At 40.4% G+C, this 25,513-nt stretch overlaps 1 protein-coding gene across 1 annotated transcript in view; it reads left to right on the top strand.

Moving 5' to 3' along the window:
- The first annotated feature begins 3,558 nt into the window (after window positions 1-3,558).
- Window positions 3,559-25,513, top strand: part of LOC128720052 (peripheral plasma membrane protein CASK-like) — a 47,248-nt gene continuing 25,293 nt past the window's right edge. Inside the window, exons 1-2 of the mRNA XM_053813701.1 lie at window positions 3,559-3,617; window positions 23,675-23,787. Of these exons, the coding sequence (XP_053669676.1) occupies window positions 3,559-3,617; window positions 23,675-23,787 (172 nt within the window). The remainder of the gene's footprint in view (window positions 3,618-23,674; window positions 23,788-25,513) is intronic.

A 25,513-nucleotide genomic window follows, 5' to 3' on the forward strand; every position in this document is an offset into this window, starting at 1 on the left:
ATAACTAGCCAGAGGTGTAGTAAATGCGTCTACGGGAGTGTCTACACAATCCACTAGCAAGAGGTTGGAGTCAAAACAAAATAGGTGTGATAGCTTTTCACCTCCGACGAGGGTGGCTTTGGATCAAATTCAAAAAGATTTTCTTACTCCAAACGGTGCTCATCTTGCGATTCGTTGGCAGAGAGATTCTGCTGAAGTTACGCCTCGCGAGACCTCGAAAAATGCCCCACCCACCTACGATGGGCGGTGAAAGAAGGCTCTTGGGAATGAAAGTAAGCAAAGCCGTTGCAGTGAAATGTATCTAAACAGCAGCCTCTTGAATGGGAGGGAGTCTTGCTGTGGGTGTCCCTGTGTAGTGGATTTACGGTTTATCATGCGTGCATTTGAACACAGCGGTGCAGAAGAGTAAAATCGCATATTTTTGTGTTCTGATTGCCTGCGCTGTCTGTGATGTGCTGCGGGAAAAATCCTCCGGTTACTGAGATGCATGAAATACTGGAAAGGAAAGCACACGTTTCATGTCACTGCAAGTCGTTCATTTTAATCAAAAATTTAACCATAGCGTATTCCTGGTATTGGTGCCTTGCGAGAAGCGAGTGAAGCAGTTTGGCTGTGAAAAGCTTTCAGCAGCCCCGACAGAAGGTGTAGGCATTCCTAGCGAGAGCGCACGGGGATTACAATCCTTGCGTGTGTAGCAGCAGCTGCGCGGCGTGCCAATACTACACCGTGTATTCGGTGGCTGGGAAATTGAGTGTTTGGGTGTATGCCGTGTCGTTGTACTGTTCGTATGCGTGAGCTGGAAAATTGCATCCTTTTCCTGGTTTAGTATAGAGCAGGTGTATGCGTGTGTGGTGGTGTGTTAGTGTGGGAATATTGAACTTGTAAACGCGTACGCGGTCTTGTATCCTCATCTCTCGTTACCCAGAACGAATAATCGTTTCTGACAGATCATTTTAATAGAGATTGCATAGTGTCGAACGTATGAACGAAGGTAACCGTGGAGGAGGGAAGTACCTGGATGAATGGTCTCCGCTGCAGGTGTGGTTTGGATTGTGCTAGTGGAGCGTTCTATCTGCTCGATGTCGGTGTGAGGAGTTGCACCACTGAAATCTGTCAAAGTAGTACTACGATTTTGCCTGCAGTGGTTGTTTTCAATGGTTAATACAACGCCACGGTTGTTAGGCAGCTGAAGTTTTGATTAACTTGGGATAAACTGAATGCAAATTTCATTTTAAAATAACTAAAATAATCGAATGACGATGCACATTGTTTAAAAGAGCATTCGTGTGCTGGTGCATCGGCCATTCCTCAATTGGTTATTACAGATGAAAGTGCTAGTTGCTTTATTCGAATTTGATTTTATTTAATTTTTTCGTCCAATTAAAAAATATGTGTCCTTTGCAGCCCTTGGCAAAAAAAAAATTTGCCCATGGTTTGAAAAACTTTTTTTTCAATAAAGCCATTTGCGCTTAATTGAATTTTGCATCAATATAACCACAAACAGAAATCTATAAAAAACATTTCGCACAACTTTCACTTGTACATTTTAATTAAAATCTTACATGTTTTTTTCTTTCAATTGTATATTTATTATGATTTTTTATTAAATAAAACCGGATGGAACCGTACTAATCACGCTTCGAAAACGAATGTTCAGGAGTAAAAAGTTTTTATCGTATTGCTTGCTATTATTATTTATGGTGTAATTGTTCTGAAATTTGGTTTTGCATATTTTTTATCGATGCGTTGAATAAAACGCTCTAACAGTGCGCCGGGATAGTTGTTTTGTCTTGTAGTACGGAACCATCACCCGTCTACTCATTGCAGGTGCTGGGCGTTTGCTTGGCAGTTGTGACGCTGCCCAAATGTCCTTACGCTCGTATGTGTGCGTTCCAGCGTCGTGCTGAGTGGCAGCAGTAGCTCCATCGAGCCGTTGGGGATCCCACGTCGTCTGGGGTCGCATTTATCCGATGGAGCCCTTAAAGCCGGGGCTACACCGGCGAAACGGCGTCCAGGCAGCACCAGCTAGTATTGCTAGAGCCAAACAACCGTTCGGACGTCTGGACTACGTCCGGTGCTCTGTTCGGCAGCTGCCCCTAAAGCGGCATACGCTGGGTCGGCTGCCTTCGAATCCTTGTTTGGTCATCCGAAAGGTGACCGATCAGCTGCGTGTGAAGTGAGGTAGTTGATTGTAATTTCGGTTAAAGGCAATGCAAATGCTAAGTACGTGCGAGTGCAGTAGTGCTATTTTCAGTATCACAAAACGCCAGTCATTGCTTACAAACAATGACACGAAAGCGTCAACTACGAGATGAAGGTGTTGATGGTAGAGGCGCCTTTTGTGTGCTATTTATAGCGTCTGCAAGCGGCAATATATTTTGTTGGCCGATTGGATGCGATTTTCCAACCCAAATGGGCGATGGCCTTGCAATAAACGCTTTGCATGTGCGTATGCGTGTAGCATCTGTTTTCCCCGTTTATAACCCTCGGCCGGCAAATGTGTACAAGATGTGCGGCTGATAAAATCGAAAGTGACAGTGATTGGGGCCGTGCGGGTAGTGCAGGTACGCAAGGGGTGATAAAGAGAAAAACGCTCACCCGCACCCAAGCCCCACAAATCATATTTGTCCAAAGAACGAATAAAAACAACCAAATCGCTGTTGGGAAAGCAAGGAAAGCAGGATGCTGATCGAGAGTTAACACGTTTCCGGGCGGCTTATTCGTATTTCCTTCCCAAGAAACGATTACGCCAGTCAGCGTTGGCTAGAGCTCGCGGGGTTCCGATGAAGGTGGCAATCTATATATTGCAACGGTTTGCTTTGGTACCGAGCAGCCAATAAGGGCAATGTTCAGAGCAAGCAAGCAAACAAGCTGAAACCATCGGCATCATTTGTTGCCCCAGAGCAGCCGCCGTGAATTTTTCAAGGTTTTTTGATTCCGAATCCGGATCCGGCAGCAGCAGATCACACTCGGCTGCCGTTGGGGTAAAATAAATAATAACAGTGCAACTGGACGCGTGATTTGACCGTCAACATCGTGTTCGCGATTGACCATCGAGCAAAAGCGAGATTCGAGTTTTCCCTTCCGTCATATTTGGAGCTATTTCGGTGATCATGTTTCTTGAACGCTCCTGTATTTTCCTGCCGCAGTTACCGCAGTCAGTTCCCAAGGGGTTAGCAGTGCAAACAGTGCAGTAGTGATTAACGCAGCTCGGTGATATAGCTTGCAGTGGATGACCAGTGAAAGCAATTGGAAAGTGAACCAAAACAAAAACCTGGTGTGTTTGTGTCGTTCTTCTAACTGTTCGCAATAAATGTAACAATAGGAAAGGTGTCATCAGTTCGTCATTTGAGCCTGACCAGTGTTAAAAAAAACCCATCTGCTAAATGTGCTGATAAATATTCCCAGTGAGTTTATGCAGGCTAGTGATTGACAATTGTGGAAGAAAATTCATGTCAAACGAGCCTTCGTGCGGGGAAGAAGAGTTAGTTTTATAGGTAATTAGAACCAATAACAAGTCACTGCGGTTAAGGAAGCTGAACAACAGCAAGCTGCAGAATGGCCGACGACGAGATTTTGTTCGATGATGTATACGAACTGTGCGAGGCCATTGGGAGGTGAGTGTGAAACATTTGACTAATAACACAAAATGAGTTTTAGATGAATTTTCAGTACGTTGATTTAATTGAGTACACACAATTACTGTGCGAATGAGCAATGAATATCCTTTGAACCATTGCACTTTCATGAAGTATCGAGTTGTTTTTTTTTTAGAATTATCGAACGGGTAAACTAGCTCACCTACGGAGCAAACACAAACCTGTTCTGATAAGAGGCTCAACCAATGCCCAATATTGGTGTGGTTCATTAGGGGCAGGCTCTAGCCAAACCGTTTACAAAGTGCGGTTTGGTGCGTGCTGCATTATAAATAACTCTCGAAACAACGTTTCACTGCGGGAAAAGTTTATACCTAGAAACCAACAGTCCATTTTATTACGCTGGATGGTTTGGTGATGTACAGCAGGAGCGTTCAACATATTTGACGGATACAAAAAAAAGAGGCTTTTATGAAAACGTATGCGCTTGAAACTTTCCAGTTACCGCTGGCGCGTTAGGTACATTTGATGTTTGCTATTAGCTCTGCGCCTATTCGCAAACAGGTGGTTAAACACTCGGGCGTACATAAAACATCCCGACAAATAGTCTCTTTGGCGGTTTGTTCGTTCAACTTTTCTCGTATATTTAAACTTTTGTTTTTGTGTGGCTACTGGCCCGTCACTGACAGGGGAATATCTATGAGTATATGCAATATAGGAGAAAAAAAAAACTCTTCTTTTATAGTTTTCCATGGATGACGCATTCTCGCCTCTATTCAACAGATTCCAAAACCACACGCTCAACGTTTACGTCAAACCAACGCCAGCAGCCATGAATTTAATTCTTTAAAAGGTGAAAAGATGTTAGAAGCTTTATAGCACTATCGTTGCTAATGCTCCTCTTATGTATTACTTTAGAATAACTTTTTCCTTGAAATCACATGTGATGTATATTATGAGAATATTGTTGAATATACTGTTTAACATATAAAAATGCAAGCAAATGTAATTAATGTCTAATATTTTCAAAAAATTGTAGTGCGTTGAATCGTCAGCGTCATTAGCGCCATTTTAATGCAAATCAGAGTACCGTAAGAATGAATTGGACGTGTTCCGAGCAAACTTCACCACATTGTTTGGGTGGTTTCGGAAGCAGGGTATGAGATAATTTGCCAAGATATGCACTGCACGTCTGCGCTTCATTTGGCTGCGAATGTTGGCAGCTTCCGGCTTGCGTTACGCGAATTTGTGCATTACACCTGCACGCACGGTAATGCAACGTGTGTGGCGGGAGCTTGCAAAGGCTCAGAGCTTTGATGCCCAAGGAATAATCTTCGACCTTTCGTACGACGTCCGTTCTTCGAGTGCCACGAGAGCGGGTGCTTTCGTTTTGCGCATGGGCGGCACAATCGGTAGGGTGTTGTTCTGTCCCAGCACCACTTATGTGCAGAGTGCCTCTTGGAACCGGGGTTTCCCAACAGGGGAACTGAGAATGACTGGGAACATCACCAAAACCCGGGTGGTTTCCGCTCGCGTTTCAGTGTGGAACATTTTCAGCGTGTTTGGGTAGCGCATTGGTGCCATTGCCTCTCGAGGAGAGCAGCTGCAAGTGGTTGTAAGGAGCGTAGTACATGCCACGTACCGGACGTAGTTTATGCGCGAATAAAACCCGCACATATGGATGTGTTTGTGGATGTATGTATATAGATGTGTATATATATATATACATCAAGAAGCTAAGATTTTGTTTTTACAAATGTGGCGTCCTCCGTTACACTTTGCTTGTGAGCGTTCGGCTGCAAACTTGTGTTGTGTTACGCTTCATGAGACCGGAAAAACTCAGTTTGTCTGTCATCGCGCATTCACCTGCTTTATGTCATTCGAGGATGGTGGGACGTCAAAGAGAAAAAAGAACTGGAGAATGTAAAAATAAACACACAAACACATACACTGTCATGACGTCAGAAGGGTATCGTTCCGGGCCCCGAGCCGTCTGGGCTACAGTGCCGTGCCTTCGTAGCAAAGCATGCCGGAATACGACAAATGGATTCGAAATTCCCCTGGGACGGTGTTGCCGCGTTGTTCTTAACCATTATGTTTCCCCTTTTTTTACGCTCGGAAGACTAAAGTTTCTCTTCCCTTTTCTGAAGCTCGTTCGCTCAGCTCTGCTTGATGTGGTATTTCCCTTTTGTGTTAGAACCCTCAAGTAACTATCGCAAGTAACGATAACATCCCATTGGGCGTCTTAAGATCTCGAGAAGGACGAAAGAGTGACCTAACGATGTAGGATGGAAATTGCTTATCATATCGAGATACAGTTTATGCACGCCTGTCTTCAAGCTTGGCACGGTTTAAATCTTTTGCTTCGGTCGGGAAGGGAGAGTACACTCGTAAGATGAGCGAGACGCTCGATGACACTTGAAATTATGGTTGAGTGATTTTTCTGATATCGCACCGTCCCGGGCGAACACCGTTCATTATAACGATATTCTTGTGTGAAGAAGAAAGCAGAACGGAAATAGGATTCAAATTACGTTTCGTTCTCCTGGTGCCTAGTGCAGAGCTGATGCCATGATGATAGGTGGATGAAGTTTTATATTTTTTTTTGTATTTTAAGGACGTTTCCGTTCGATGTCATAATCAAAGTAAGGGCTTCGAAATAATGTAGCTAACAATGAATTGTAGAAATGAAATAAACTATTACACTACACCGTGGAAGGACGTAGGACAGGATATTGTATTACAACAAAGATGCTTCCAATTAAATGGTACAAGTATTTTTTTTTCAAAAATGTTCATTTCTTTTAATTTATATAATAAACATATATTTAAGAATGGCGTTGGTTAGCTGCTGTATTTTAGCTTTTTAAATGAATCTGATCCATTATGATCATACACAGTGCTAGGAAGTTATATTATAGAGTTATTGAGGGGAATGGAGGCGCCTGGTACTGTGTAGATCAGGTTGCAGGAAACGCAATTCACAACATCCGCGGCTTCAGGCAAAAAATCGGCTATTTATTCGATGATTTCTGAGCTTTGTTTTGATAGAACTTTATTGAAAACTTTTTTTTCAAGCCTCATACATATTAATTGCGTGCATTCGAAGCGTGGCTAATTTCGTTTGGCTGACGCTACTTTCATTCAATTTACGCCACGTTTTGTTATTTTTTTTTCGCTTGTGGTCTTGTTTCGGATGGCGTAGCTTACTTTTGAATGGCAAACATTTTTTATTTTTTTTAACGAGTTTTGTTTTTTATTTCTGCGAATCGTTCGGCAAGTAATGAGCTTTGGAATGAGCTGCTGCTGAGTTTGAAATTACCATTGAAATGAAATGGATTGGTTGAAAGTAAAGCTCAAAATATCTGTACTGGTAAATTATTTTCATGTTGAGCACCCTAGGGTGCATGGTCTTTTTTTCTTGAGAAATTAGATTTCTTTATTGCAGGTGTTTTTATTTATAAAAACCAAAACATGACCCGATAACAAGCGAATATTGCTTTTGTGGAGTGAACGAAAAATCTTTTTAATGTTTTTGAAACATGCATATTCGAATATTTCTTCTGGAGTATTATAGCAAAATTATCTAACCCTGCCCTAATCTAATACGTAAATGTACCCTATAAGTCTTTGCGTACAAGGATTTCATGAATCATTGTGCTTAGCATCTTGACATGATCAATGACGGACTTGAATAGAATTTATGGATAAGATTGTTTTCATCCTTACCTCAGCTATCATCCGTAACCGGGCGGTTGTTTGCGAGCTTGTCCAAACTTTTCTTTCTTTTTCCCCAGGCTCGTTCTCTCTCGAGTTTCCTCAATTACTTGTTTCTCATGCTCGAGCCCCTGCGGACTCAGGTTGAATTGCGAGTGTTTGCGGTTGCTTAGTGCTGCATTTCTTTGTACGTGCCTCGAGACGTGACTAACGAGCATTAAAATATGGCAAAAGTTGCAGGTTTGCAGAGTACTGAAGCACTGGTAATGCATGCTGATGGTTGACTTTTCTCGTCCCGATTTGGCCTGAATTTAATCTTGAAGCCCCTGCTGAACGTTATCTGTCCATGCACTGTGAGCGAAACTTCTGGACCATCGAACAAGTGCGATTTGAATCGAAGAATCTTTTGGGTCAAAATGTTGAAAATTTCAATTTTTTTTCTTCATCTCGCATGTGTTCAAAACAGATGTTTAATTGAGTGCGTGTTGCAGTGTTTGACGCGAATGTAACAACATGTTTCGTTGACAACATGTTTCGGAGTACAAATACTATGTGTGAATATCGGTGGACGCGTTAGGCGGTTACGATCGATTGAATGAAATGGATGATCGAAATTGACAGAAATATTGCACTTATCTCTCGAAAAACATCATTCTGAAATGAAATCAGATTTGGTATAAATTTGGGAATATATGGCTGCTTGTACCGAGAAAAATTTGACCATTAAATCAATTACTATGGTTCTAGGAAGTATATAATTTGGTTATGGGTTCACTTCTTCTTATTTGAACAGATATCGTGATTGAAATCCGGTAGTAATCGTTGAACTGCTTGTAGTTTGAGCTGTTATATATATGTACCGATTGGTGGCAAGGGGTGGATTGAGTTTGCTTTATTTATTTGTTCCAGCAATCATCAACCAAACTGGGAACGTACGCACTATCGTCTTTGATAGGCACCAATATCACTTGCTATAATGATAAATCGGAACTATGTGGTTTCTAATGTTTATATAAGTAGATTTTTTTTCCGTTTTCCGATTTTCTTTATGATCAACTGTATCGATTGCCAAGCGTCGAAAGCTTGTTGGCTAGAGCGAGAACCTGATAAGTCGTTGCATTGCTGCTCGTTTTCGAAACTTTGCCCGTTCCTGCGAAGCCTACTGCTTTGCGAGCAGCGTAGAGGTTGCTTTGAAAAGCACTTAATGAAAACAGCCAGTGGGCTCAGTCCAAACGGACGCAAGCCGCCAAAGATTGCAAATCGAACAAAGTAAAACATGTGCGATCAGAGAGGCAACCATTTTGCTTTTATTCCATCGTTGAGCCACGCAACAGTGAAAAAGTTGCTCGGTTCTCTATTTGAGCTGCTGAGGTCACGTACGGCACAAACTGGGAAATAATTGATACGCGATCCCTCAAGGGTGTGTGAGCGCGCGCGCGCTCGCGCCAAACGAGAAGAGTTGCCCATTTTGGTATCATGAAAAGACGAGAGGCCCATAGAACGCTGGGCGGTGACAACGGTTTTGTTGAAAAGTTTTTGGCTGTCGTTCAAAAAATGGAATATCACCCCGGTGGGTGCGGTTCGCAAGGGTGGACGAGCAAGGTGTGTTTACAAATGAGAAAACGGCCTTTTCGTTGCTAGTGTGCGTAGGGTTGGGCCATGTGTTTCAGATGACGAAGGGACTGGTTATGAGATTTTAGTATGCAGCCTTCAGATTCGTAACATTTCCCGAGTGCACTTGTGTGTGTAGCCTAAGCAACTATAAGCAGCATAAGTGCTCAGAAAATACATATGCTTCTTACGAGGTAAGGTTTTATTGAATTCCTGAAAAGTAGTGAGGACTCTTTGCTCAAACATATGCATCTCAGGTCGTTATTTTCCGGAAAAGGTTTACAAAATAGGGACAAAGTGCGCCCTTGGGTATGTACCAGTTTCAGCTTATTACTTTTGGACGTGCTTTGTAGGAAAGGGCAGTACAAAGTCCTGAACTACAATTGTCAAATCCTCGTAAGTTTTTCTATTCATTCAAGCGAGTGTAATCAACTTTTGAAATGAATGGCCTGCAGCATTGTGCAATATGGAAGTTTGAAGTGCCATGCATGCGATGCGAGCTAAACAGGGAACAACCGAACGCCGTAAGAAAGTTTCGCGTCTGAACGGCTAATGGTTTCATTACGCGGAAAGGACTTGTTTGACAAATTCCTTGAGAAAGATTGTTTGACTTGTTTTGATTCTAACCACCCCGCACTTTCTCTCTCTCTCTCTCTCATTTCACTTGTCGACTTTTGTTTCATCCACATGCCGCTTATGGTAGTAGTGCATTTTTGATCGCTTAGCAGTAGCTTCAAACAATTTCACGATTTCCAACTCTCTTCATCTGCTGCATTTGAATGGGCGATACTTCTTAAAACACGAGCAGTTGCGTGCCCAGCGCGAGCTGAATGAGTGGTTCGTTGCGACCGTAACATTTCGTCCCGATCATTAAAAATTTATTCAATCAAATATTCAATGGAGCCTGCAGATCCGCTGGTGACTGGCAGGGGCAGCCTTTGGAATCTGGTCTGTGGTGCGCTCAATGGAGGGAAAGCAAATGTTCCGCACCAGCTCCGTTTTCTTACGGCCTGTTCCTAATTCCTTCCTTTTCGTGCGTTTCTCTCTCCTATGCCTTGGCCAACGGTGGCTAGAGAAAGGAAATGAAGCGTCGGTGTCTTGGGTACATGAAACGAGTATTTCTTTCTATTTGAAGAAGACATCCTTCCCACATGCGGAATGCGAAGCTATGCGTCCGTCCATTTTATCCACCATTAACCGGGCACATCGCTGTGGAAAATGTTCACCCGCTTGCCTACAAAGAACGGAAAGGCTGCGATCAGCCTCGGTAACGAATGTTAAACTTTGTGAACCCTTTTTATTGTTCGCTCGGTGTCGGTGTTTGAGTGTGTATGTATTTTTTTTTGCGTGACACTCTCCCTATTGTTTGCATACTACGATGGTATCGTACTCGGACACGGTTCCGGTTTTTGTTCCGTCTGTACTAGGCGTTATTTTTGTTTTGTGTCCCGAGACGGACTAGATTTATATCCTTTGTTCGATATGGAAGTAAACTGTTTGGTACTGGTGCGTCAGGAAGTCCCTCTAGCGTTGTGAATTTAGGTTGACCCCTTTGGTAACGGGTTCGCAACACACTGTTGTCCTCATGGATGGATGAAGAAAACTTCTAGGCGAAAACCCGGTAAACACTTGGGAATAAAAGCAACTCAAGAGGCAAAACAAACAGTTTCAATTTCGACTCAAGTTTAATCTTGTGACACCTTCGCCCTAGCTGAAGGATATTGTCCTTTTCCTCCCATGCGCAGAGATGAGCCGGCGCTACTGGTAAACCTTTTTTCGACCCGGGATTTTCTTTGTGAGATGTATTCCATCATAATTCATTTTTTTTCGACCGTTTTTTGTGTGTGTGCTACCGTTAGCTTAATATGGAGCAGCCATTCATTCTAAGTGATAAAAATAAAATTTCTCCACGATAGCTCCTTGCAATCGTTTATCGCTGTAACAATCTTGATTGATACCAGCACTGGGGTAGCGCTCGGAGTGGTTGTTGGTGGGCTCGCGCAAATTGAAGAATGATCGCTGTAGTGGTAAAGTAATTTTCCTTCATCGGTGGGTCGGTCGGTGTTTCCGCAAGGCGTTCCATGAGGTCGCGTTTACTGGTGGACGCTCACTCTCACTTTTATAGCGGTATCGCTTTACGGGCTTTATGGGTGAAAGTGAAGTGAGGGTTGATCGAGGTTAAAACAAAATGATGGACTTAGGTGCAAAGGTGGCAAGGTTTTGTGTTGCATGATGAAAAAAGCTGTTTTATGTTCGGCTTACTCGGTTTTCCTGCCTTGCAAAGCGGACAATGTCGTTATTCTTGCCGGATGCCCGAGCAGTGTAGAGTAAATTGAAGAGTTTTAAAAGCGTTCATAATGTGCGATAACACGAGCTAAGATGCCATTTAGCTTTCTTATGTACGTTTTTCAGAGCAGTCCTGTATACTGTGAAGATATTTTTTATTTAATGTGTCCAGTTTTATACTCGAAAAGCATTGTATAACATATTTTATGAAAAAAAAATCCTGACTAACTGCATCACTCGTTATTTTTAAGTGCTTTACGCAGTGTTGTTATAATTATCGTTCTTATTGTACAATACTACTATGGAAACTGGAAATTACTAAAAAAGCGTGGTGTGCTAGTCTTCGTATGCCGGAATAAAGTATTTTACAGATATTTTTTCGATTGCACTAAACATTTGTTAATGTCTGGACCAAACTTCACGTGCAAAATGTTTGTGCACGAAAAATACTTTGTTGGAATCAAATATGTTGCTTCTAATGTAGACTATAATCACCTACTTGCTCTATAAAATGTTGTGTTTCAATTTTTCTTTCGATGCGATGCATTTGAACGACTTGTCTCCGTAATTTATTCAACCACAGGATTCTCTGTTTCGCAAAGAAGGAAGATACAATTTCACGGTAATTATGTGTCTTGGTGCAGTGTCACACGAAGCAAATAGCCTAACGAATCTACCGAAACAAACAAGTAGACAACTCCGGTGGCAACTGTTGACCGAGTTGCCAATATGGCATGAACCCTGATGACGGGTTTGGAAGTGGACTAATCGTGCAATGCGCCGGTTTGTTCATTGGATGCTTTTTGTGTCTTTCGAATCCACGCGATGGCCAATGCTGCATGGCACATATGTCACTCGTCGTGACGATGGAAGGATTTTCCGACATGTTACCAGAGTGGAAGCATTGTATGTTTTTTAGAATGAATTTTCGCGGAAAATAGATCGTCAGACCGAACTAGCTAGAAAGTATGGCTGCTATAGTTCTGCAAACTAAATTAATTTTTTCTGGGGCTTAAAGGTAACGTATGCTTCTAGTAATGATCTAGTAATGAAGAGCTAAAGTGTAGATTAAACAAAATATCAAATAAATTTTGTCCATTGTTTTTCTATCGCAGTTAAAAATAAATTCTGTTCTTAGTTTGCTGTGGTTTTATACACAGGCGAAACTCATGTAATGCACTCACGCTGCACTTAATGCAAGAAACATTTTAGTTTCAACATCATATTCATGCCTATATGGTTTGACTTCATGGGATTACTTCTCCAAAGGCCTTATTTAGGAGGGCCACTCTTATGAATTTTCTAGTTAGGAAAGTGAAAGTGGCTTCTGTTCCTCGATTGTTAAGTGTTTTAAAAGTTTTCTTCCAAGTCATATGAGCATGCAATTAAACGAGCTTATACTATAAGTTCTCCACAAGTATTTACTCAACCACATAACTTTGCAGCGTGTATTCTGAATTGATGTTCAATTTTCTCTACCGTGAGATGCTAGAATGGTTCGAACTGTTTTCGCTAATTCCCGGTCCGAACCTATATACTTACTGATGCAGGAGAGGTCAATGGCGGTGATACCATGTGCGTTTGACTAGGAGGTAAATTGAGATAGCATCTTCAAACAGACCGCTAGAACTGTCGTTACCGAGATGAATTGGTGATGGTTGGTCTGTCCAACCCGCTTGTTCAACGGGGCTTCTAGGCTGAAAGGACTGAACTGGAGATGGGAGCAACGAAGGCAGATGATTAAATTGAGGAGATGGAATTTGTCAAGAGAATCGTTCGGCCGGCGATGGGAGGAGCTCGGTGTAACGAATGCGCAGTACTAGGGAAGGGTAGTCTGAAAGTACTAATGAATGAGAACTCACCGGTTAACAAATCGAGTTTGCTCGGGATGTCAAAAGTTTCTGATCGAGGGTGACACGATGATCATCGGTAAGACATCGACTGGTGCTGTGGTTGACACTTAATAAGCGCAGCGCCTAAGTAAAAACTTGGAAAATGAGTTCCAAATGTAATAGGAGTAGGAATCATGGAATAGGTATGAAATACCTTCTTTTCCTTGCAGGCCTTTTTGAAAGATTAATGCATAATAGCTGGTTCAGGAATTTGTTTGCATGTATTTCAAGCGAATCGAAATTGGACAAAACTTCTAATGATGGCTAATTTATGTTGTTTAATTGGCCAGCAATGATGATGTGTGGAGCTATGCTGTATTTACCATCGGAAAAAAAACTTTTGATTGGTTTGTTTGTTTCGTGAAATTATTTTTATTATGGCAAAGGTTTGGTGTTCGTTCGTGTAACCAACATGCTTGAGGTTGAGCAAAATTCGTAAAATTAGCGCTGACTTTATCGCAAAACATCAGTCGCAAACGGTCGTGCAATAACGCCATAGTACCAGAGGATTTAAGGGGGCAAAGTGCCCATGTCAAGAACATGGAACCAACGAAAATTGTCTACACATAGAAACGTTGCGAAGGTATTATGTTCGTTGGCCCACTAGAGTGCCGCATGCTTGCGTAATCATGGCAAACGATACGTTTATTCCTGTCCGCTCGATCGTGAAGGGCATCGTATCGTGCGTGTGGCCCAAAGATACGTTAACGTGTCGGCGGTGCGTAAGAATAAACTTGCAAAAAGAACAATAACAATATTTCAACATTTTTAGCACCTATCCTCATCTGTTAGCGAGTCGGCTTGATCCACCGCTGGCTAAAGTGGTGTCGTTAGATGTCTTGCGAATGGTTTTTGCTACTGCTGCATTTTCCACCTTTTCGGCAGGTAACGGAATTTCCGGTTAGCTATTTTTTTTCATCCTCTGCGCGTTACTAACAAGGAAAAGGTTCTCTCGCCTATTTGACCTTGAACGTCGTGTTAAATGTGAAAATACGGCGCCGAATTTGGTTGGCAAGTATTTTCGGCGTTGGTCCTGATAATCTAGGCAAATGTTCTACGAGACAGTTTGTCAAAATGGAGTAGCCATAAAAGGCCTTGCGACATCTTGTGTGGGATTTTTTTTTTCGTTGCAGACTTTTACAAAATGTCTTTCGGTGGGTGTCTTGTGAATTGATCTGAATTTTTTATAGTGATGGTGTTCGTATGATATGCATGAAAAAACGTGAATCCTTCGATTGCATGCCTTCATTTTACGATTTTATGTATGTCTTCTTCGTTGCCTAGCCGTGTTTGTAAGAATTTGAGTATAAAATGTTTTACGGTGCATCTGATTTTTAAAAAGCCTTGCAGATTTATTCGAATCGTTGCATTTTATTGAAGTGAGTTGTAATATATGTAAATTGTTGCTTAACATTCTTCTCTATATTAAGACAATATTGAAAAATATTTTCTTTCAGTTATATTGTATCGGATAGTTTTTATAGCTATATGTTTCAATTCATCATTACATTAGCGATGATTAAATGCTTGAAATGAATCATGGTAATCAACCAACATGAAAAAAATGTTGTTTTTTGTAAATTAACAAGATTTTTTATACTTTATATTTTACTTACGGAATTTTATTGAAGTAGCCTTAGGACTAAAGACTGAAGACTGCGTATAAACTGGGCATAAAACCAAACGGAGTGGATTTTTTACTGGGCAGTCACACTTAGCGCGCAGTTATATAATCTCTGGTTGTAGTAAAATTAATGAGACATCATTTTTCCTGTTAGTCTTAAGTTTCCATTTCACCAGGGAAAGTGTATATTCTTTAGCCAAGTGGGAAGTAAGTAAAACGTGCCGTAAGCCACAAAAGAAAGAGAAACAAACAATTTTCAAATTGTTCAAAGTACTCTGTTTTGAGGCCATGACAGCTGAAATCAATTAAAATGAATCAAGCATAATTTCATTTCATGACATATCTTCCAGTCGTAAAATGAACATGAATTTTCGTTTTATTTTCGCATTACTTCTGCCTTGCGGTTAGGTTTGTGTTCGTTTTAACAGGCGTTCTAGATACTGATTTTGAAAATCCCTAATGTTTTGGATATGATGAAATAAAGTGCTAAATATTCACGTACTGAATATGAAAAAATTAATAAATGTAGCAAGAATGGTTGCCACGGCAGCACATGCATCTGAATTGTGTATAGAATCAATGTGGTTTTATTAAGTTTGGATTGCCTGCGGTTAAATAAATGAAGGCTTGATATATTTATTTTTATCATTTGTTATATTTTAAAATGTAATTATCAATATCTTTGATATTCTAAGCTATTAATTCATATTTTATTCTACTGAGAATAAATTATGTTTAGGTTGTAGCAGAACGTGGAAGAAGAAGCGGTGCAGTTTTAAGAGAAGCATAGTGGCAAAATTTAGTTATAGAACGTGAAACAAATGAAGTCATATAGAATGGTACGGATTTTAATAACAATCTGCCTACCGCAATACTGCGAGTGTAAGATACTTTTCTTTATTCATTATATGCGATGTTTTGTGGACGTGAGCATAGGGTGTAGTGAACAAGAAATAAAAAAGATATTCAGCACATGAAGATAGAGCAGAATATAGCAAGTGCATTGGAGCTCGTTACCGAGCAACGTGTTGAAATGGTGGACAGATGCTTCTCTGGCACCACCTCTGTACATACAATTATCTAACCAGTGTGGTGTATACTAACGTTACCCGGTATCCAGAGTGTCGTTAACGAGATAGCTTAATTCCTTTTTTTTCACTCCAACCCAGAATATGCTTAACGAAAGGAGAGAAAAAATTGTTCAGCAAACGAGAATGCAGAGGTTAATTGGAGTGGGTTAAGTCGTTGAATTTGTTTCTCACGACGCGTGTGGCTCAAAGTATGGACCATGAGATTCGTCTAACGGAATTATTTTCTGTCTTGTTAACATCCACTAGTTGCCATTTCGTGTCATTTATTCCTATATTTTGTACTCCCATTTGCTAATTACAGTATTGCTCAATCACGAAAACTGAACTAATAGCAAATATTTGTGATGATTTTTGTTGCGATACTTTCATTGTTGTTATCAGTCTATGTTATCAATACAAAAAGAACCGTAACGTATTTCTTGCCTAATATGTGTTGTCATATGTTCGCACGGTTCAATGTTCAATTTAGCGTTCAACTCGCGCTCTAAAGCCTTTTGGGTCGTACATTCAAATGGGATTTAGGGTATGATATTTGCAGCGTTGTTGACATGAAAACGAATCTTTGATTGAGTGGAGGCATAACGTTACGAACACGAATGTATAAATGCAGGACAGGAACGTAATCTGATTTATCTTGTTTTCCACAATTGGATGGTTTATTTGAGCTGCTTGAAGTAAAGTGTTATCAATTTAGGGATATATAAACTGGCAGGCGTGGCCTGGAGTAGCTTGATTGTACATTCTGGTGTGTAAAGTGCGTTCAATATAATTCCGCCTTAAATGTGCGCTATATATGTGCATTTTCGTGTGATGGATCACTTTGAAAATGTGTTTTTTCGAAAATTCTTTGCTTTATTGGTCTTCAATTGAGTTTTCGTTGTTAAATAGTATGTAAATTTTTAAGATTTTATACAGTTGTTGGTATATAAAAGTCAATGTAAATTACTGCTTAGTAATCAAATGACCGTTTTACAAGATTATAGTTTCTACTTCTCATCAGCTTCAGAAAATTCGATAGTGAATGTGATAAGCGATGATGAAAGCTTGCCTGAAAGAGAAAATGGGTACCATAAGTGCGTGAAATGGCAACTCGTCTTGATAGGGAACGAAAAATAGCACTCAAGAATACACATGTCGATTTGGTAGGGGTATACATTTTTATACAATGAACATCATTTTATTAAACTAACGTAAACATGGTGATCAAATGTTGCCATCATATCGCAGCCTCTCCGAAGGTATTATGCGCAATGTTCATGTGCATCAGAGCGACGTACGCTTCTGTGTCACCGGAAGTGCAGCTGGGAGAAATCTGAACACAAAGTGAGCAAAAAGTACACGCTCACACCCGGAAAGCCCTTTTGCATACTTTTGGTTGGCAATTTTCTGCAGCCAGCTGATGTTACGCAGAGCAGCATCATAGAAAAATGCGCGAGGCCACATTAAGCCGGAATATTGGAGGAAAAAGGAGAGGTTGAGTGCTCCTTTTTTGCAAAGCATCTGTTGACAGGTAAAGATTCATGAAAGTAAAGGTTCATGAAAAATGGACATTTGTAAACGCTGCTTCGCTACGGTTTTATCCACCTTACCGAGCTCATCATCTTTAGTATCAGCTCAGGCACATGTCGTCCGTTCATCGTTGGTGTCGTCATCATCATCGTGTGTGTGTGTATATGCGACAATATTTGCAGTTGTTGCTTATTCTGTGTGTTCTCAGTATTTATCCGCTGTCGCATCTGTTTTATATCTTTGTGCGCTTTTGCGAGAAAGCTCTCGCGGCGGTGGTCCGCACTTCTCTTCCTCAGACGCATCCCTTGTTAAAGGAACAAACCGTTGCTCGCATAATGACGGAATATCCTGGGGCAGATTTTCCACGCGAATCCTCTTGGATGCTCTATCAAATTAATATCACCTTCGCAAAAACATTAAGTCAGAGCTCTTTGCAAGCAAGTTTCACTTTGAAATGATTTTCTCGGCCAGGCGGGAGTTTACCTTTGACATGGAACTTGTGCTCCAGGAACTGTTGTTTGCTAGCGATCCAATGGAAAAGGTGCCTCCACAGCTAATCTTTGTTGATTAGCATGCCGCTGGCTGTTTCATCTTTGAAGAGTTTATATTCAACTGTTAAATGAAATGAAACAGTTCTGAAGATAAAAATTCTAACACAAAATAATGTAAAAACAGTCATATACATAAAATGTGTAACATAAAAGTAATATTATGTGAAATTTTTAAAACCGTATAATAAAACTGTTTGCATTCAATATTAAAATATTGGATTTTGCTCTTCTTTAAAAACTGATAACTCCATGCCTATTCTTGTCAATGATGACACTGCTTAGTGCTGATTGTTCGCCTCGTTTGGAACTAAAGAGATTACATTGATTTGCGAGCTTTCTTGTGTATGGTATAGATGAGGGGTACGCAGAAAAAAATTGTTCGTATCTCCAGGGAGGTTTCAGATTTTCTATCGTAAGAAAAAGCAGAGGATGTAGGATAGGCGTTTTGGCCAAAAAGCGCCTTGAAACGGTTTTGGAATTCGATTACAAGAAACATGGTATTAGGTTGGGACAGGCACTTTCCATGGCTGCCGTTTTGGTTTTTGAAAAAAAAATCGTTCCTATTTCACCTTTAGCTTGGTAAATTTTTTCGCCTTTGCTTATGGGCTTCTAGCAGTGTGATTTCAGACATGAAAGGTAAAATTATACTTCAACCAACAGTGAATTGACTGGAAGACGCAGGATTATGTTACCAGATTGCGCTGGGTATTATTCAAGCTAGAATGAAAGTTCAATCAGTTTTATAGGTATGATTTATCACAGTTTACTAAGCGATCTTTAGAACTGTTTATAAGTTTCAATTATATTTGGTTGACTGATGATTCGAAAACTTTTCAACTTCTGTTTTTTTTGTTAGAAACAACATATAATTTACGAAATAAGGTTTATACGATGGGGATAATATACAAACTTATGATACGATTTTTTGTCCAGATGAACTCATTAATGGAGTCTATTGAATCAATTTCTTGCATAACAGATACATTATGATATACGTGGAATATTATTTTTTCTTTTTCTATCGGTCATTTTCTGTTGTATGTCTACGAATGCTGTCGGCTATTAATATTAAATTGCGGCAGATGGATATTCTTCGTGAGCGTGTGTCGTTAGTCTTGGTGATAAATGATTGATTAACGGTGAATCTGTTTGAAACCCTCTTTAGTACTTCCAGGCATTTCAGTGTCCTGGGATCCACTTTTAAGCGATCTGTGTCTTAAGTTATAATCCTTTGCGGTTGTATGGTAGGGCAAACTATCGTTTATCGTACGGAAGACTACGATTATGTACACCACCTTTAGAAGGTAGCGCTATTGGTTTTCGTTTGCTCTAGCTGAACGATAGGTGTTATTGTATCATCTATCTTCATTACTCGTTTCGTGTGCCTTTTCCGTTTTTGTAGGTAACTTCGTCCAAAACAGCTCTTACCGACACTAGTCGGTTCTACGACCACTTCGAAAAATGTTGCTGTCGTTTTAATGGAAGATAAATATTCGAAGAGCTTAGTCTGAAGTTTTTAATTATTCATTGCTGATTTATTCACTGCTGTAAGCATTTGATATTCATAACCTGTCACAAAACTAATTAGGCAGCTGGTCTAGGCGATGTCACTGCTGGTAATACAACTTCGTAAACTGGTTTGCCGCAAATAGTTCAAATTGTGGTATGGCAATCGATTCGGAAGAGCAGGTTTACTGAGGTGTTGAAACCTTACTTTTTCGCAACTTTTCAAACATTAATCACGGGTTGTATTCTAGAAAATTTAGTTTAGAGTTTGCCCATTTCGAATGCTTCTACGTTCGTAGTCACGTAGATTTACCACATTTATCCATTCCCAAGTTTGATGGTTGAGGTGGGTATGCTTATGTGTTTGGAGTTTATGAAATCGTTTAGCAAAACTTAGTTTTTCCACAAGGGCTTACATTTCTTCTTGCTCAAATATTTTTGGGATGGAAGAATTCTTGATCCCATACTGGAGTGCTGTCTTTTCGGATGACAGGTTAACTTACCTCAAAGGGTGTGGAAACTTTTCAACGTAAACCATAACACCGGTACGGAGTAGCCAAATAGGATGTTTGCCCAACAGAGGCAATCGTGTTTGCTTTGTCCACTCGTCCGATTAAGTTGTTTGATTGGGATGTGTATCGTTCCGAACTTAGCTTGGTACATTTCTTCGAACGACGATAAACATCAGGTCGTTGTGTAAATAGAAATAGAAATCCATTGGTACGGATGTTGCGTAAGCCAACACAGATGCTGATTATTGTTGGCAGCAACTCGCTTATGAATCGTTGTTTCACCAGGAAACGTTGCAGAATCGGCACTGCTCAAACCAATCCGATGTCGGTGACATTTGCCCACATCAGTTAACTTGCTCGACTCATAATGTCATTGGTTGCATGGACGTATTGATTACCGTCAGAGTATGTGCATCGTTGCATCCTGTTTGTTGCTCGTATTTCGGTCATGTAAAGTAGAGTATAATTGTCTTACCAATGTTTGCTTGCCGCAAACTTCACAAATAATCTCGTTTCACCACGTACGGGAGTAACGGGATGCGTTGTGACACTATGTGCTGTAACTTCGATGCAGCTTGCGGTGATCCAAGTTTGGCAAAGGGGCGGTGGAACTAATTAATAAAATGTTTCACTGCCGATTACCCCACAGAAATGTTTCACGGTGGGCTCAGACCGAGGGGCTTCAATTCTTGCGGTTGTTGGCTAACGTGTTGAATTCTGTCCAGCAAGCAAGCTCAACCCGGGAACCATTAGCGATTATTAATAATCCGCCCCAATGCTCTCTAGCGGTGTACCGTACCGTTGGCAGATTCTCTCGCCCATCGTTACTTTGGCTGTTTATTGTGCATACACATTCTGTAACGCTGTACAGTATGACCGTCCCGGTCGGATGTGTATTTACGGATTGTTAATTATAACCGTATCCTCTTTTGCGAATCCTTTCATTACCAGGGGCAACGGAGAACTGCTATTATGTTCTTCCTGCGTCGATGTGGTTGGATGCACGAGGAAATGTCGAGGAATGAACGTGATCGAGGTGCGACGGTCGTCATTTATGGCGGTACTTGGATGGAAGAACACATTCGTTCATTATCGAATCATGAGCACGAATGCGCTCGTGCTGGGGTGCTGGCTCGACGTTTATTATTTGCACGTCGAACCAAGACCGGTAGCCATTTTTCCATTTCGCCAGACAATCAACTATTACTTGCGCCAATTATTCGTTGGCTGTGGGGAACGGAATATTCCGTCCGGTTTGATTTGCCTCGGTACGGTCGGCCAAGCTACGAGCAGCCGCGAGTACTATTGCAGCGTCAACCCAAAATAATACCAGTAGTACAATGGTGCTTTTGAGAGAAGGCAACAGACATCCCTGTTGCTTCTGCTGATGCTTTGACGATGTATGAGTCAAGTGCTTACACAGCAAAGGGAACAATCATTCTTTGACTGCACGACAGGGTTGGGAATGAATCTCGATGTGAACAGCATGCTCACGGGTGCTTTCGCACCCAAGCTGAATTAATTCACGGATGTGCCATTCGGGTAGGGATGGTTGAGTGTACTATAACGTGATAAACATTATTCCATTATGCAAATTATAATGTGATTTTTTTCATGCTTCCACTCTTGAACACCGAGCAACTGATAGTAATTAGGTACTGTATATTACGCACTACGATACCACGATGGCACAGAAAGTAATCTCCTCTAAGAAGGTTTGTTTTCCTCCATCTCTTGGTGCGTGTACCGAAACGGTTAATTCTTCTAACTGAATTAGTAAAGGATGTTCATTATGGTTGTTCGGCTCTCACGCCTACGACCCTAGCTATATATCTTGCGATGCTACAGACCATGGGAAAAAGCGTGCCCTCTCTGATGTGGTTGGTGCGTGCGAAGACTTTCGTGGAAAAATCTTTGTAGCAAAAGACTAATTGCTTGGTCGTAAATGGCCAATCTCATTAGTGCGATCACGTTCACTTAATGCTGCGTTTGAAGCGTGTACTTGCTGCCTTGTTTCAATGTGACCGATTTGTAACTGTTTCTCATAATTATTTTTTCTATTTATTATTCTATTCACGTGACGTTTATGTTGACAAAGTTCGTGTATGTGTATCGAATTGCAAAATTCGTTTCTATTTTTAAACTTTATTGAAATCGTTTTATTTAACAACTTCAAAACAGTCGATAAAATTGATCTGGGAGTATATTTGTTTTAATGAATTCATTGATTTTCAAATTTACATGACTGTAATATTAATTGTTCAACTCTACGTAACTTCCGAAAGAACCGAAATTCAATAAAAATAAAACATTTATGATAATATACAACTCAAATAAAAACCTTGTATCATCAAACTGTGCTGTGATTTTTTATAATGAATGTGTATTATATATGAGATTTTTCGATTCAAGCGTGGTTGTTAAAGCTCTGTATCATGTATATGAAGCAAGAATATGAAGAACATACCTTAAAGCCTACACAGGCCAGGAGAAGATAGCAAATTTCCCATGCATAATGCTTTCTTTGCGCATGTATGTGTGCGTTTGTTTGAATATTAGCTTGCATGGGAAAAGCGAGGTTTACCCTGGATTCAATCGCATTAAGTTACACCTTGTTCATTTCGTGTGAAGAGCATCCAATTTTCCGCTTCGGTAGAAAGAAACCGATTGAGACTGCAAAGTAGGATGATACTATCGTCAGCAAATACAATTTACTCGCACATTGCTGTGTAAATGAAAGTATCGAACCAAATTAGGTGCTAATCATACATTATACGTGAGCATCCGTGCGAGGCTGACATTTCACTGCTCACGTCAACAAGATCTGTTCTTCGTAGTAGATAGCTTACATTTTCTAGAAAAATCGTAAAAACGGTAAACAACTCCTGCCTACAACCATTTATTTACTTGCTCCAGATGTCATTTCGTTGGAGTGAAAAAAATACCCAAATTAATCCTTATTTCCAATTAAGATGTCATTCACTCGTTTCAATTTTCCATGGTGCACATCAGCTACGAATGAATAATATTTTAGGAGCAATATTAGTTTGACGAATAGATTTTATTTCCCAATCTCTCCAATCTTATTTCTAATTTAATCCAACTAATGATCATGTCCTCATGACGAATAAAACGAATAAACAGATAGATATTACCGACAAAATGACCTGACGATATGGCCATATGATATGACAAAATGATCCATATGATATGATGAATTGAAAGACTACAAAAATGAAAAAAATGCATGTAGGCCAAAATAACACTCTCATTCTACAGTCGTTTTAATCTGTTGGAACAAAAGCACAATAAAAATTAAATTTAATGCTTCAAAATTGGTATAGTGTGCATAATTTATGTGTTTTCCTTTGTTTATTCGTTGATTGCTACGACAACCATTGACTGCTCTGTTACGCTGTTGTCGCTCAAACGTAAACATGCATCGAATTTGCTATGTGGAATAGCAGCTAATTGTCATACTTGATTTGATTTGATCTCATTAGCATTATTATGTGCATAAATTGGTGTGCAACGTATGAATTTGTCATACGAAACTTGAATGCTTTGCCACCGTCAATGCACATTGTTAGAAATGATGAACTATGTTTTAAACCAAATTGATATGCAGGTATACTTTAACATGAGATATTGGTATATATGATGTATGTTTTTATATACAATTCAACATACGGATTTAAACGAACCTAATAAAATAACTTATATTGGTGTGCAAATAAATTATTTCTAAAACTATATATCGCTTCTCTTCTTTACTTTAGGGGGCCATTTTCAATAGTTCGTAGATGCATTCATCGGGAGTCCAATCAGCAATTCGCAGTAAAGATTGTAGACGTCGCCAAGTTTACGGCAAGTCCGGGACTAAGTACATCTGGTAAGTAACAAAATAAGATCTCTGTTTATTGTATAAAAGATAAAATTAATTATTATAAATATAATATAATAATGGCTTATTATTGGCAGACATCATTTGTAATAATTTGTGAAAATGAGAAAAACGAAAGTACGAACTGTATCCGTAGTTAATGATCATTTATTGAATTATGTTAGATTTATATATCTACAAATAGTTTTTATTATTTCCAGGTTGTAAATGATTTATTGCTTGTTTATTTCTTATTATATATGAGTGTTTTGAAGACAGGTACTTTTTTACCTTGAATTATTTGAATCTTTGTGCGTGCCTACTGAAGCTTGACGAAACATCAGCTTCGTTGAGTAAATTTTTCGAGAAATCCTCATATTGGCTTGCAATATCATCACATTATGATATAGAATTGGCTTTAATTTCCGCTCGCGGGACATTTTTGAAGTACCATCTACCGGGTAGTCTCATTTCCGTATATTGGCTAGGAGCCTCCTCGTTCTTAGATGTTCGTAATGGTCCCTGAATTGGCTTTTACATCACTCACACTCCCACTTGCTGTACAATTATCTTTCGACAGCCCTGGCACTTTTCATCTTACTTTGGCTCCTTTTTTCCGCTAACTCGGTCCATAATTCAACGGCATTCAACCATGCGTATGTCGTTGAAGTTTCGTTAGTTGCACGCTTTCGCACAACCCGTCACCCTTATTTTGTGAGCCTGTTTGAAAGAGTTTTACTGTAGATGCCGTGGTTAGCGAAAAGCAAATAAGTAGGAGCAAAGTCTCGCCCGTTCCGAAAGTTACGCGATTCGATGGCAAAATTACGTTTTCATGCTTCAATTCATGTCGACATTTTCGACTGCCTGTTCAACCGTAGGGTGGAACGTCGGTTATCGGGCAAACGTCGACTTAAATGTGCAATCGGAATCGAGCTGTTTTCTCCATCTGTGGTTTTGTCGCGTGCCCTTGTGCGCACACAAATACATGAAACCGGTAGGCCGTTTCTTTATCGGGAACATGTTCCATTGAACCCATAGCACTAGAGGTGGATTTTGCTCAATTAATAATTTGAAATATCAACATCAAGGAAGCAGCTTTTAAATCAACTCTGTCGAACAGCATACGTTTTTAATCTAATGTTGTCCGTACAATTTTGGTGGCTTCGAAAGTTATGTGAGGTTTTTAAAAGAGACGATACAGTTGCTGGAGCGCGTGGTTCTGCGGTGACACCACAAGAATGGCTTTCAAAAGTTGAAACGGTAATGCTCACGGAGGTTTGAAGAATTGTGCCATCCGCGACCGCGTAATGTGTTCCAATGCCAATCAGAAGCATTTTCGGAACGGGGAAACGAACGAGTTACGCCCATTGGTTTTGGAGGGATGGCCCCCTCGGTTTCAAGGCGTCAGATTGTGGCGTCAATGGTTGCCTTTGGTGGGACCGGCCGTAATTCAATTTGACGGGAAATGGCTTGGAAGAATCGGTATCCGAAACGGACCCGAGCCGATTCGGGCCCGTGCTTGTAGATGATTGATTGCGTCGTCACTGCCGTTGTCATCATTATTCATTCGAGCAGCACCAATGAAACACCAAACGGCAGACGTTACTAGCGTTGCGCTGGGAGCCATTTTGAAATTGCCGGTATTTCGGAAGCTGGAGCACCAACGCCCGACCTTTACATGAAAGGATACGAAAGGGATGCCGGCGACGTTAATTGAAGTGAACTACGTCCTCAT

The sequence above is a fragment of the Anopheles nili genome, chromosome 2 (assembly GCF_943737925.1).
Source record: "Anopheles nili chromosome 2, idAnoNiliSN_F5_01, whole genome shotgun sequence".
Classification (NCBI taxonomy): domain Eukaryota; kingdom Metazoa; phylum Arthropoda; class Insecta; order Diptera; family Culicidae; genus Anopheles; species Anopheles nili.